General features: G+C 41.2%; 2 protein-coding genes across 7 annotated transcripts in view; one reads left to right on the top strand and one right to left on the bottom strand.

The window, feature by feature from the left end:
- NMNAT1 (nicotinamide nucleotide adenylyltransferase 1) overlaps positions 1–13,677 on the bottom strand; it is a 35,526-nt gene that overhangs the window by 20,590 nt on the left and 1,259 nt on the right. Inside the window, exon 1 of one of the 3 annotated variants that reach the window (XM_070759320.1) lies at positions 551–807. The exons of 1 other annotated variant lie outside the window; for it this stretch is intronic. In XM_070759320.1, the coding sequence (XP_070615421.1) occupies positions 551–722 (172 nt within the window). In that variant the 5' untranslated portion in view covers positions 723–807. Of the gene's footprint in view, positions 1–550; positions 808–13,677 lie in introns of those variants that run through there. One more of the 3 variants, XM_070759317.1, reaches the window with a different exon arrangement.
- LZIC (leucine zipper and CTNNBIP1 domain containing) lies at positions 723–9,050 on the top strand. 4 transcript variants are annotated; one of them, XM_070759325.1, is made up of 8 exons: positions 741–846; positions 1,154–1,216; positions 1,957–2,086; positions 2,960–3,095; positions 3,792–3,890; positions 5,277–5,372; positions 6,560–6,641; positions 7,230–9,050. In XM_070759325.1, exons 3-8 carry the CDS (start codon positions 1,986–1,988, stop codon positions 7,286–7,288), a joined length of 573 nt encoding a protein of 190 aa, XP_070615426.1. In that variant the 5' UTR covers positions 741–846; positions 1,154–1,216; positions 1,957–1,985; the 3' UTR covers positions 7,289–9,050. The 4 variants fall into 4 exon arrangements, with proteins under 4 accessions (XP_070615424.1, XP_070615426.1, XP_070615427.1 ...); XM_070759324.1 differs by lacking the exon at positions 741–846 and adding an exon at positions 851–869; XM_070759323.1 differs by lacking the exon at positions 1,154–1,216 and having other exon boundaries at positions 723–869.

Genomic DNA, 13,677 nt, shown 5'->3' with positions numbered 1-13,677 from the left:
ATGTAACAAACAGTGAGCTTGCCCTATTTTACAACGTTTAGCACATGCACCAAAGACAAATTCTTGTGTGTCCAATCACACTTGCCCAATAAAGAGTTCTATTCTATTCCATTCTTTTGGTGCCAGCGAAAGTGACATTTGTTCCGTGAATAACACGGTTGTTAAATGGGGAATGTGTATTCCCCATTGACTTTGTTTGTCAGGAGGTCCCAAAAGCTGATCCCGGGGTCCCAGTGGGGGACGCCGCGACCTGTCATAAATGTGAGTCAGTTGCTAAGCATCTGATATTTTGATCGCATGGCCGTGGGGATGCTGCAGCGGTCATAAGTGCAGGAAAATACCGGTTCCAAGTTCCTTTTTTCCGTGCCTTTACAACTTTGAACAGTCACTAAACGAACCGTCGTAAGTCGAGGACTACCTGCATTTCTTTTACTATTTTCTGAACCGCTGCGGAATAAGCTATCGTGGTTTTGCCGTGGCAAGGATCCCCCACCCCTCCCGCACCCGCCCACCCCTCCAAAATCGGGAGGGCTCCCGAGAGCCGCCTTACCAGTCGACGGAGATAAAAGCGCGAATTGACAAACGGTTTCAGCCCTGGAACTGAAAGTACTCGGTTCCAACAGCCAGAGGCAAGTGAAGCGGCTCGAGCGGAAAGCAGCGTTCTGATTGGCTCCACGGCTAGGAAGTGGCGCTGGGTCCGACGCCCGGAAAGGTTCCCCCATGGCTTCCAAACCGGAAGTGAGACGGGGACGGTCCTCCCGGCTAGAATTTCCCCCTCCCCTCCGCCCAAGGGGGAGATGTGATTGAGAGAGTGGGCGGGGTTCGTCTTCTCATCCACCCGGGGAGGTTAGAGGAAGGAGTGTGCGTGGGTAAGGGGGGGGGGGGGGGAGGCCCGCGGGGCGAGATCAGGTCGTGGCAATGCGGGAGGGAGGGGGCTTCATGGCGGGGGGGGGGCATGGCATAGGAAAAGGGGTGGGTGGGATTGCGAGGGGGGGGCTTTGAAAGCGCTGAACCTGAGCGGAATCAGCAACTGGAAGCCCTGGGTGGGGCCTCCCCTCCCCATAATGCTAAGATTGTAAACCCCATTGCTAACATTTAAAAAAAATAGCAACTGGATTGCGTCTCTCAAACCTGACAATAACATACCTTGCAGGGAGAGGAGAGCGGGAGATTTTACTGTGGAGCAGCCGGAACGCCATTCTGATCTAAATAAAATGTAATTTAGGTTTGATTTCATTAATTTGACTTATATGCCTCCCAATGGGACTCAGGACAGCTTAGAACACTAAATAGTACATGCAATTTATTATTTGTTTGTTTTGTCAAGTACATATTGGTGGCATATAAAGATATTTCTTTATTTGTCAAACAATTATAGAATGGTAATTTCTACAAATAAAGCATTAGATAAGTAATGATAAAAAGACAATAGGACAGGGACGGTAGGCACAATGGTGCGCTTATGCACGCCTCTTACAGACCTCTTAGAAAGGGGGAGAGGTCAACTGTAGCTAATCTAAGGTTAAAGGTTTTGGGGTTTGGGGAAGAAACCACAGAGTCAGGTAGTGCATTCCAGGTGTTAATTACTCTATTGCTGAAGTCCTATTTTTTGCAGTCTAATTTGGAACAGTTGACATTTAGTTTAAATATATTTTGTGCTCATGTGTTGTTGCGGTTAAAGGTGAAGTAGTTGCTAATAGGACATTTTGGTATATGAATTTATGAACTGTAGTTAAGTCGGAATAATATTTATATGCATGATACTAGTAAAAGAGAAACATTAGGACAGGGGACAGAAGGCACTCTGGTGCACTTATGCAAAGTGTCAAATTGCAGGCCCCCCTCCCCTTTCTCTGTGGTTTTTTTTTTCAAATTGAGAGTTGGTTTCTAAACTATTCATCCTATGGCAGGACCGCCTTCTGTCATTTAGCCGGTCATGTTTTTGTCTCTTGACAGATGTCCGTGTAGTACGTCACACCAAAAAAATGGCTTCGAGGGGAACCAGTGAGACCAGTAAGTTGAAGCAGAACTTGGAAGAGCAGCTGGATAGGTTGATGCAACAGCTGCAGGATCTGGAGGAATGCAGGTAAGGTGGGGGGGGGATATGACTAATCTGTGACGGATCCTTGGGTTAAACATGAGAGGGATTGGGGGAAACTTCAGAGTTTAACCAGCTCTGAAGTTGACGTGCAGGAGGGGGAGGTATTGATTCTTCTACTCAGCAAAATGACTCAGCTCCCTTGATTCTGTCAAGCATCATGGGTTAGGCCCTCAAAGCATCATGTGCAACCAGATGCCTCCTGCATAAAACCCAGGGGAACATGGAAAAAGTCATTTTGCAAAAATTGCTCACTTGGTCACACCAAATATTTATTGACTGCAATTGTTTTCATCAAGCTCAGAGCCAGAAGAAGGGGAAGGGACTTCAGTGATGAATTCAGTGAAGGGATTCTTTTAAATGATTTTTTACTTTAAGAATATACCACAGTTTTGTGTGTCCCAGCTTGAAAATGCTGTTTGCAATAAGCATAGCTAAATATTCTCTGGTACGCCATTTGCTGCCGTGTGTAACCCTGCTGCCTCATTCCTGCTGTAGTTAGGTTAGTTACCCTAATACGGTTCATTCAGTGACCGTTCAAAGTTACAACTGCACTGGAATATGTGACTTACGACTGTTTTTCACACTTAGGACAAGGAAAGTAAGTGACAAGTTGTGACAAGCAAAGTTAGTGGGGAAGCCAGATTCCCTTAATGACCATGTTACTAACTGAACATCTGCAGTGATTTTCATAACAAATGTTGCCAGAAAGATGGTAAAATGGGGGGGGGGGGGGGGATTCATTAAACAAATGTCTCACTTAACAATGGAAATTTTAGGCTCAATTTTGGTCATAAGTTGAGAACTACCTGTAGGCTGCCAACTGCAGCTAAAATCATACTGTGATTGGCTCCCTTTCAGAGATGAACTGGATGTCAGCGAGTATGAAGAAACCAAGAAGGAAACACTTGAGCAGCTGAGCGAGTTCAACGATTCCTTGAAAAAAATTATCTCTGGCAATATGACCCTGGTAGATGAGCTTGGTGGGATGCAGCTGGTGAGTATTTGGCTTGATTAGGGTGACTATGTGTCGGATATCTCCTGCAAATGGGTGACATTGCTTTGAACAATGCTTGTTCAAAGCAATGGAGGGATTCCCTGCAAACTTAGACTCTCACCTGCAGAAAGTCACCTGACTTTGTGGAGTCCTGGAAATTGCAACTTGTTTCTCCATCTTGCAGGGGATGGACTGCACAAATGAGAGTCAGTAGTACTGATGTCTGGACTTACCACAGTGACACATTTAGTGACCAAAGTTACAACAGCACTGAAAAATGTGACTTATGGGTTTAATTGTGGTCATAAGTTGTGCACTACCTGTAATGTAGTTAGACACGTCCAGTACAGCAAGACTAAAGAACTAATATGAGCATTAATATTAGGTATAAAATAATAATGATTGAAGAAGGCACGTTAACTTGCAGTAGGCCAACTGTTGCTCTTAACTGCAGAAGTATATGGAGCTCTGGTTTTATAAATTAATATCTCAGATATTAAAAATGGCAAAAGTTGGCTGCTTTTTAAATCTAATGAACAGGAAGCATCCAATTTGCTGATAGCAAAGGAATTTCTTAGAGGTTAAGTGCCCCTTGGTAGCCATAGAAATAACTCATGATAATATTTATATCTGTGTAACAAGAAATAACCTTGTATATTGACATTTGCTACAAATTATTTACATTTTATCTTTTAGGCTATACAAGCAGCCATCAGCCAGGCTTTTAAAACTCCGGAAGTCATCAGGATGTTTGCCAAAAAACAGCCTGGGCAGTTGAGGACTAGATTGGCTGAGGTGAGGATATTTCCTTTTTTTCCAAACAAACAAATGCTGTTCTTTAATAAGTCAAAGACATTAAGAGTGTTACCACTTTCCTTTTGAAAAACAAAATATTTTTGGGACAAAACTGATGCCAATGCAAAATGATTTCATTTTGAGAATGAGGGTCCCCGCTGACACGTCCCATTTGATTTCCCCATCCCTTTTTGTAATCTTATTTTTCTAATAGATTGATCTGGTCTGGGAACCTGCATGGTTAAAAATTATTGAAAGGGATTTTTTTTTTGTATGATATTACAAGTTGCTTAAATCTTACACTGGTCTAGAGCAGGGATCATCAACCTTGGCAACTTTAAAACTTGTAGACTTCAACTCCCAGAATTCCTCATCCAGGTTTGCTATGCTTTCTGGGAGTTGAAGTCCACAATTGTTAAAGTTGCCAAGGTTGGAGACCCCTGGTGTGGAGAATAATAATTATAATTAATAATAATTATAACTGACAAGGTTTTGAAACACAATACACCGGACCTCACAATTGTGGAAAAGAAAAAAGTGTAGATCATTGATGTCGTCATACCAGGTGACAATCGAATTGATGAACAACAACAAGAAAAATTTAGCCAATATCATGATCTTAAAATTGAACTATGACAACTCTGGCATAAACCAGCATAGGTGGTCCCAGTAGTAATCGGCAAACTGGCTGCTGTGCCAACATTTGAAAACAATAAACATTAACAAAATCAGTTGCAAAGGACCACCGTACTTGGATCTGCACCCATCCTATGAAAATACATCACACAGTCCTAGACGTTTGGGAAGTCTTTGACTTGTGATATTGTGATACAAAATCTAGCATATCAATCTCATTTGCTGTGTATTACTGTTTCTTGCGAATAAAATAAAAATAAAAAACAACAACCACTACCGAGTTGGAAGGGATTTGGGGGATCTTCTGGTGCAACCTCCTGCTTGGGCAAGGGACCCTACACTAGTGTTGCCTGATTTGTGTTGATTTGTGTTGACTTGAATACATTCACAAATGGTTTTTCTGTCCACACTAAGGGAAGAAGAAATGGCAACCTTTTTCTCTTCTTGCTCAGACAGATGATGTCATTCTAGAAGCCGAGAGCCCTGTTGCTGCAGAGTGAAAAGCCCTCTAGTGCAAGGGTAGGTGAAGTTGGCTGTTATGACATGTGGACTTCAACTCCCAGAATTCCTGAGCTAACATGATTGGCTCAGGAATTCTGGGAGTTGAGGTCCACAAGTCGTAGAGGAGCCAACTTTGCCTATCCATGCTCTAGTTTATAACTGATTCCCAATCACAGGTGCAGGCCAACTTTATCCTCAAACATCACATATGTAATTGGAGGCTAATACAACTTCTCCTTTCCTGCTTAGATGGACAGAGATCTGATAGTGGGGAAACTGGGACGAGACCTCTACACTCAGCAGAAAGTGGAAATCCTCACGGCTCTCCGGAAGCTGGGAGAAAAGGTACTTCAGGGTGGAACTGCCTCGTACATTATCTCTCTGACCAGCCTTCTTCAACCTGACACTCTCACCTGGAATTCCATATATGGCTTGATTTGGGTGGACTCAATTAAAACAGGACTTTTCTTGCTCCATCTGATCTCAGTATTTTAATTGAACAGAGCAGAGTTAAGATGATTTTAATGTAGCTTTGATCAGTTGATTAGACTTGGCCCATCTGCTTTATGACACCTTATCGTTAACTTTACATAGAAAGGGAAGTTGTGCCCTAGATAGTAAGATTAATTTAATTACAGTGGTACCTCTACTTAAGAACTTTTCTAGATAAGAACCGGGTGTTCAAGATTTTTTTTGCCTCTTCTTAAGAACCATTTTCTACTTAAGAACCCAAGCCCGGAAAAATTTTCCAGGAAATTTGAGAGCGGCACAAAGGCCCTGCCAGTTTCCTACCATTCCCTCTTTAATCCTGGCCATCTTGGGCTTTTCTGGGCTGCCAGAGGAACCTTTCAGTGGTGCTTAAGGAGGCTTTGGCAGTGCAGAACGAGCAAAGCATTTTCCTTTCTCTGGGTGCTTGGAGAGGGAATAAACATCTGCCGGCGCCCAGAGAAAAAAACGCTCCCTTCGCTCTGGGCAGTGACTGTCCTCTCCTCTTCTTCCTCCTCCTCCCACCCAAATTCCAAGCTTTTCTTTCTTTCCTAATGGGTTTGCACGCATTATTTGCTTTTACATTGATTCCTATGGGAAAATTGCTTTTACTTACAAACTTTTCTACTTAAGAACCTGGTCACAGAACGAATTAAGTTCTTAAATAGAGGTACCCCTGTATATTCCTATGTATTACATAGTACAAAATCCAATTATATTACTTTTTTTAATAGGACAGTTTCCTGTTCTTCCTTGTTTCCTGCATGAAGTCATAGAGTTGAAGTTTCTCTTTTCATATCATTTAAATCAGAGGTGTCCAATCTCGGCAACATTTAAGACTTGTGGACTTCAACTCCCAGAATTCACCAGCCAGCATGGTCCATAGGTCTCAAGTTGCCAAGGTTGGACACCCCACCTTAAAGCATTTGATGGCATCATTAGCAACTTAAAGCATTCTTTTCTCTATCTGCTGAATCCATGAAATCACAGATGATCCCATATAAATGTTACACAGTCAACTGTATTCTCTTTCCCCTTGTTTTCAGTTGACCCCCAGCGATGAAATTTTTCTTTCAACGAATGCAGGAACTGTCCTCAGCCAGTTTGAGAAGGTCTCAACTGATCTTGGTAATATATATATATACAGTATATATATACTTAGCTCATTTTTCACTCACCACTCTTTCAGAGCTCAGGAGTGGGATAGAAAACACTGGTTTTTCATTCCAAATGACAATTAACAGCAAAGAATAGAATGGAATGGAATGGAATAGAATTTTATTGGCCAAGTATGATTGGACACACAAGAAATTTGTCTTGGTGCATATGTTCTCAGTATACATAAAAGAAAAGATAAGTTCATCAGGAATCATAAGGTACAACAACACTTAATGATAGTCTGGGTACAAATAAGCAGTCCAGTCATATTAGGAACCAGTCGATATAAATTATAAGGATACAAGCAACAAAGTTACAGTCATACAGTCATTTGTAGGAGGAGATGGGTGATGGGAACGATGAGAAGATTAATAGTAGTGCAGACTTCAGGAAAATTATTCAGCCAGGGGAAACTGGTTCAAAACTTAATTGGTGTTTAGAAGGTGTATTTTATGGTCAAAATAGAACAGAAAGGAACTTTCTTACATCCTGTATCAGACTGCTGTTAAAGGAGTGACACTAAAAAAGTTTTGTTTGCTTGTTTTCCTTTGACGACAGGAACTGGGGATAAAATCTTCGCCCTGGCAAACTTTGAGGTAGAAAAATCAAAGCAATGAAGACTTCTTCTTTTTTTTCTTTTTTTTGAGACTAGATGCATTGGACTCTTTTTTTAAAAAAGATCACGTTGTATTTGTGTGTTTCTTACAAACCTTTTGTAATATTTGTTATTCTAACAGTGAATTAATCTAAAACAAACAGGCCTTTTCAAAGTCAGCAACGCGCATCTTGCAGCTGAAACGCAGAGGCACTTTCTTAAAAAAAAAAAACAACCCAAAAATATTACGTCCAAATTTGCTGCTGTTGTCGGCTTTTGTGCAGATTTGAGAGGTTGGCTCCCTCATCTTCTGTGTCCGTCAGATGCACTCTGACCAGTAAAGTTGTTGCACGCAATGAGACAAAGCTTCTCTCTTTAGCGGTCTTTCAATCTCAACAGCAGCGTATGTCAAACTGCTTTCGGAAAAATTGGTTTTATTTATTCATTTTTTAAAAAAATAGGGAGTAGGGGCTGTGGAACGCAGGCAGCAGCCCTTGGTGGAAATTGTGCCTCTCTTAAAATCCTAGATTGCCTACAAGCCGACTGCCTATTCTTCTAACCTGTCTGATGTCACTGGGTACAGCTGTACAGCAAAGACGAGACGGGCAAACAATAGCACCCCTGTGAGGAATTTTCTGGGCCAGTTTGTGCATCGGAATGACAGCGAGCACAGTGGGAAGCAGCCGAAAGACGCAGGGGCCTCTGGTTTCCCTTTGTGTAGCTCGTAGTGTTACAACTATAAGCCATTGTTCTTCCTATACATTCTAAGGACAGCATGAAATGGTGTGTTAAATAGAAGTAAGGGGCTGTGGGGGGAGGCTTTCCCCATACAAGTGGGCTGTGCTTTTTTCCTGAACGGAGATTTCTGTGCCCTGCCTCTATTAGACCTCTCAAACTGTTGTTTCGCTACAAGGATTTTAGCTTGAATCACACAACGTTATGAATGTGCTGCATGTTCAATGCTGTTTGCCTTGAACCTTGGAAAATGAGTCAATATCATCAACTGAGTAATGTCTTCTGCTCCAAGTAGTCCACTCAGAAACAAAGGTGTGGCTATTACTACATCTTATCCACTATTTCTAGCCCATTCCAACTAAACCTGTTGAGTAGCCAGTTGAGAAAAATCTTCTAATTAAAATAGGGAACAAAGGGGGGCAGGTGATTATATTTGCTTGCTTTACAAACTAATTATTTTGGAGGAAGGTGTCTGTGCTCCAAAACACCCCCTCCTGAAAGGGAAACCCAGTTCCCATATTGCACCAAGTCATGCTATGCTTGGCAGTGTTTTGATTAGCAGGTTGTATAAGCCCTGTCACCTGAGGCTTAGTCAACAAGGCAATTGAACCAAGCTTTAACATGATGTGTTAAAAAGAAGAAAGGTAGGCTCCTAGAGTGCCAGAGAAACATTCAACCCATCACTTTCTATACTGTTGTGATGGCTGAATAATGGCCCAGCCCAGGGGTAGGCAAAGTTGGCTCTTCTATGACTTGTGGACTTCAACTCCCAGAATTCCTGAGACAATCATGCTAGCTCAGGAATTCTGGGAGTTGAAATCAACATGTCATAGAAGAACCAACTTTGCCTATCCCTGGCCGGACCAACTGTTCATAGCATGTAGAGTTTATCTGATTGCTGCAGAAGGCAAGCTTTGCTTTGTGTGGTTGTGCCTGAGTGTCACACCAGCTCCTATATTGTTATGCTTGGCTATCTGCATGTTCTCCCCCTTCTTTTTTGCACATGGTTCATCTCACTTCAATAAAACATCACTGAGAAATGCCTTTTATTTTCATGGTCTGTTGATATTTCTCCCTTTCTCCCATCCTTTAGGAACACCAGGCTTTCAAACAAGATATTCAAATTTGTGTGTATTTTGTGGGAAGATAATAGAAGAGTTTATTTCAGTTTTAGCTCCATATTTGAATTTTTTGCTTAAAGTGGTTATAAATACAGCCTAAGGAGATTTAAAGTAGGCACTAGGCACTCTAATTGTTTTTAAAATCCTCTCCCTCCGTAAGCAATCTAAATTATGTAATGTCTGGAAATGGTTAAAATATTTGTTTAATTGGAAATGTTACTATTGAAGGAGTTGTGTGCTAGTGTGACAGTCTAGAAAAAATAGGAAATCCCCGTTCTGGATTTCTGAATATCCAGGCTATTTCCATGTCTAAAAACTGGTTAAAAGGAATTGCATATTATGAACTTTCTGTCCTTTTATCTACTATTCCGTTTTCCTTGCTTTCCTTCATTAAATGCTTCTTTGCTATAACCTGGTCATTCTCTGAAAATTCAGCCCACATCTGTGAAATTCCTAACTCTTGAGAGGTTTATTGGTTTTCTCATATTTTTTTCAATATTCATGTGTGATATTTAGTCATGTAGAAACATATAAAATAACATGCTGGTAGTTTGACATGGTGAGATTATTTCAATCTTTTACCTTAAACTGTTACAATGCCACACCTTTTAATGTGATTTCTTTTTAAAAAAAGAATCAAAGACGCGTCAATTTGATTTTCTAGCTTCATAACAATTTGCCATAAAGTTTCCCCCAAGTAATCATTTTGTGTGGGTTTATCTGAAGCCAAATACTAATTACCTGAGAGGTGGATCTTATGCATTTTCTAATGTTAAGAGTTGTACCTAGGGACCCGTGCAGAAGGATGCAGTTTAAGTGTTTCTGGTCTTTGGAGGGATTGAAGTAACTTGTTGGCTTTGGAATTCCTGCCTCGATTTTGAACCCTTGTTTCTTTGTTTTAAATATGAACCTTTCAACTCTGCATCAGTCTGAGGCCTGTTTTTGTTGCTGAGAGCTTTCTAAGGGTGAGCAACAATTACATAATCAGCCAAAGAGGGACAAGGCAAGCCATATGGCATTTTTTCACAAAGTGTCTGAAGCCTGTAACACCTTCAAAAGGCCTCTTTTGGTCAGTTATAAAAGGCAAACAGATGCCTTAATTGCAAATCTCCCTCTTCAGATGAACATGAAATAGCGGCAGACTCCTCTTTCCTTCCCACAGCATACTAATTAATGAGCCTCCAACCGAAGGATCCCAGAGTGATGTTTCCAAATCCCTTTTTTCCTCGCAGCCTGCACGAAAGCCTTCAGCTCTTCTTCAATAATTAATTGTCATTACTGCCTGCTGCTCCCTGTGTGCCGTGTTCACAATGGCTCTCAGATCGCAGCGTAGATGCACTCCTCCAGTTCCTGTCTCGCTGCTTGCTTTTGCTCTTTTTAAGGGCTTTCATCTTAAGGTCTTCGGAAGCTGACACAGGTTGTCAATTTCTGAGTCTTCGGGCTTTGATGTTGTTTTTAAGTGCTAAAACACAAACTTGGAAAGCGTCGAATGTTCACTTCTGGGACTGACGGGATTGGGATTGGGATTGAACAGGAAGGAGAGGAAAAAGGAGCACCTAGGCAAGCTTCCCTCCTGGTGAGCTTCCCATAAAGAATTTGAGGGCATGTTCAACCAAAAACAGGGGGAGACTTTTTTGAGTCTTAACATGCCAAATGTGCCCTTTGTCCCCCTTGCAGGTTCCCCCCCCCCACACATCCCCAGTTTTTATCTCTGGCATTTTTATGGATTTCATTGGAAAACAACCTCAAAACAGGGCTACCTCATTCCACCCTGCTGGCCTATTAGCACATTGAAAGGTGGGGTTTTTGACTTGGAAGATAAACGTATTCTAAGAAAGATTTACTGTTATGGGTATCCAAATTTTACATACCTATTACTCATGGAAACCAATAGCTTGAAATAAATTCTAGATTAATAATAATAATTATTATAATTATTATTATAGATCAGTCCTTCAACAATGGGGAGATAATTTATGCCATTTCAGTGAATTGAAGGCTAATTGTAATGTTATGTGTAATTTATAAACTCTGGTTATTGCTGACATACAAATTCACACAATATATATGTAGGCATGTATATATGTTGTGTGGGTACACACACCTCCTATTTATACATATTTACAACACACACACGTATACATATAATTCAGTCCAATCATTTTACCAGTGAAATTAACCTGCAGATATTGAAAGCTTCATTCTCATCATGTCACTTTGTATGGGATTGGTGGAGTTTCTAGTGTTAACACTTTCTAGAACGGGTAGGCAAAGTCGGCTCTTCTATGACTTGTGGACTTCAACTCCCAGAATTCCTGAGGCAATCATGCTAGCTCAGGAATTCTGGGAGTTGAAGTCCACATGACATAGAAAAGCCAACTTTGCCTACCCCTGTTCTAGAAGACTCTGAAGGCTGGTCTACGCTAAACTGACTTTCCAGGTAGGGCTATCTACTAACCTCATTAAAATTGGGATTTCACAGAATAACAGAGTTGGAAGGGACCCTGGCAGTAGTGGGTTTCACTTGCCTTTGCTACCAGTTTGGGAATGGGAATGCACACTTTTTCACATGCACAGCGCATTTTTGATAATGTCCGGGTGGGTGAGCAGAGCCTCCTTCTGCTGCCGTTACTAATTTGCCTGAACCAGTGTGAAGCAGTAGAAACCCACCACTGGACCTTGGAGGTCTTCTAGTCCAATCCCGCTTTTCTTGCATGACTCAAGAATAAATGCTTACATACACTTACTTACGGTATTTACTATTCAGTAAATGAATATTCCCTCCCCCATCAAAAATGATTCCTAGAAAATAATTTCGGGAGAAAGCTGCATTGCCGAGAAAAGTGGAAGGAAAGAAAAGAGAACTAACTTAGAGAAGCAACTTAGAACTAAGGAAAAAATTCATGACAGAACAATTAATCCGTGGAACAGCTTGCCTCCAGAAGTTGTGAATGCTCCATCACTGGAAGTTTTTAAGAAGATGTTGGAAAGCCATTTGTCTGAAGTGGGGCAGGGTTTCCTGCCTAAGCAGGGGGTTGGACTAGAATAGTAGACACCAACTGGTGGTCCGTGAGAAAATTTTGGTGGTCCGCAGAAAAATTATTTGCATTTTTAAATATTACACTAAATACTATTTATTTATCTTTTTTTAAACAAAATTCATATTTGTGGTCTGCCAAATTTAAAATTATGACTAGATGACTCCAAGGTCCCTTCCAACTGAATAGAATGGAATGGAATAGAACAGAACAGAATAGCATTCTTTATTGGCCAAGTGTGATTGGACACACAAGGAATTTGTCTTTGGTGCAGATGCTCTCAGTGTACATAAAAATAAAATATAGATTTGTCAAGAATCACAAGGTGCAACACTTAATTGTGAGAGGATTATGATCATTCTATATTGTAAGCAGTGGCAATGTGTTTATGGGCATGCATAAGTACACCAGCGTGCCTTCTCTCCCGTCCTAATGTTTTTCTCTGACTAGTACAGTGGTACCTCTACCTAAGAACGCTTCTACTTACAAACTACTAGATAAAGAACCAGGTGTTCAAGATTTTTTTGGCTCTTTTCAAGAACCATTTTCCACTTAAAAACCCGAGCCTCCAAAACTGTAACCAGGAAAGGCAGGGAGAAGCCTCCGTGGGACCTCCCTAGGAATCTCGTGGGAGGAAACGGGGCCAGAAAAGGCAGGGAGAAGCCTCTGTGGGACTTCTCTAGGAATCTCCTGGGAGGTTGACGGCCAGAAAACGTGGGAAGAAGACTTAATGGGGCCCCTCTAGGAATCTCCTGGAAGGAAACAGGGCCTCCACTCTCACATTATTTGCTTTTACATTGATTCCTACGGGAAAAATTGCTTCTTCTTGCAAACTTTTCCATTTAAGAACCTGGTCGCTGAACAAATTAAGTTCATAAGTAGAGGTACCACTGTATATTATATATTTTATTTATTTATTTGGTTGGTTGGTTGGATTTCTATGCTGCCGGCCTCCGCAGACTCAGGGCGGCTTACAAAAGTAAGAATAAAATACAATACAAAATATAGCAGAAGAAACCCAACCTAAAACCCATATTAAAACCCCACGATATAAAAAACCCAGGCATTCACAATCATTCTAACTACAATCAAACATTGTTATATCTTCGTATACTACCAATACTTACTTGAAGAAAGGAAGGAAAAGAAAGAAAAAGAAAGTATTGCCCACAGGATCATACGCTGCAACGTCCTGCCTGTCAATGACTTCTTTAGCTTCAACCACAACAACACAAGAGCACACAACAGATACAAACTTAATATTAACCACTCCAAACTGGACTGTAAAAAATATGACTTTAGCAATCAAGTTGTCAAAGTGTGGAACTCACTACCGGACTCCATAGTAGCAACCCCTAACCCTCAACATTTTCCCCTTAGACTATCCACTATTGACCTCCAGATTTCTAAGAGATCAGTAAGGGGCGTGCATAAGTGCACCAGGGTGCCTGCCGTCCCCTGTCCAATTGTCTCTCCTATATCTCATATTTCTTTTCTTCCACTCATATATCTCTTCC

Source organism: Erythrolamprus reginae, chromosome 8, assembly GCF_031021105.1.
Source record: "Erythrolamprus reginae isolate rEryReg1 chromosome 8, rEryReg1.hap1, whole genome shotgun sequence".
NCBI classification, from domain to species: domain Eukaryota; kingdom Metazoa; phylum Chordata; class Lepidosauria; order Squamata; family Dipsadidae; genus Erythrolamprus; species Erythrolamprus reginae.
Note: the sequence above shows the minus strand (reverse complement) of the source record. Positions and strands in the feature narration are given on the sequence as shown.

Bases quoted from the DNA above. Each gene is read 5' to 3' on its own strand.
- LZIC (XM_070759323.1), top strand. From the start codon at position 1,986: ATGGCTTCGAGGGGAACCAGTGAGACCAGTAAGTTGAAGCAGAACTTG. The intron at 3,891-5,276 runs GTGAGGATATTT...TTTCCTGCTTAG, and splicing joins TGAGGACTAGATTGGCTGAG to ATGGACAGAGATCTGATAGT. The intron at 5,373-6,559 runs GTACTTCAGGGT...CCTTGTTTTCAG, and splicing joins TCCGGAAGCTGGGAGAAAAG to TTGACCCCCAGCGATGAAAT.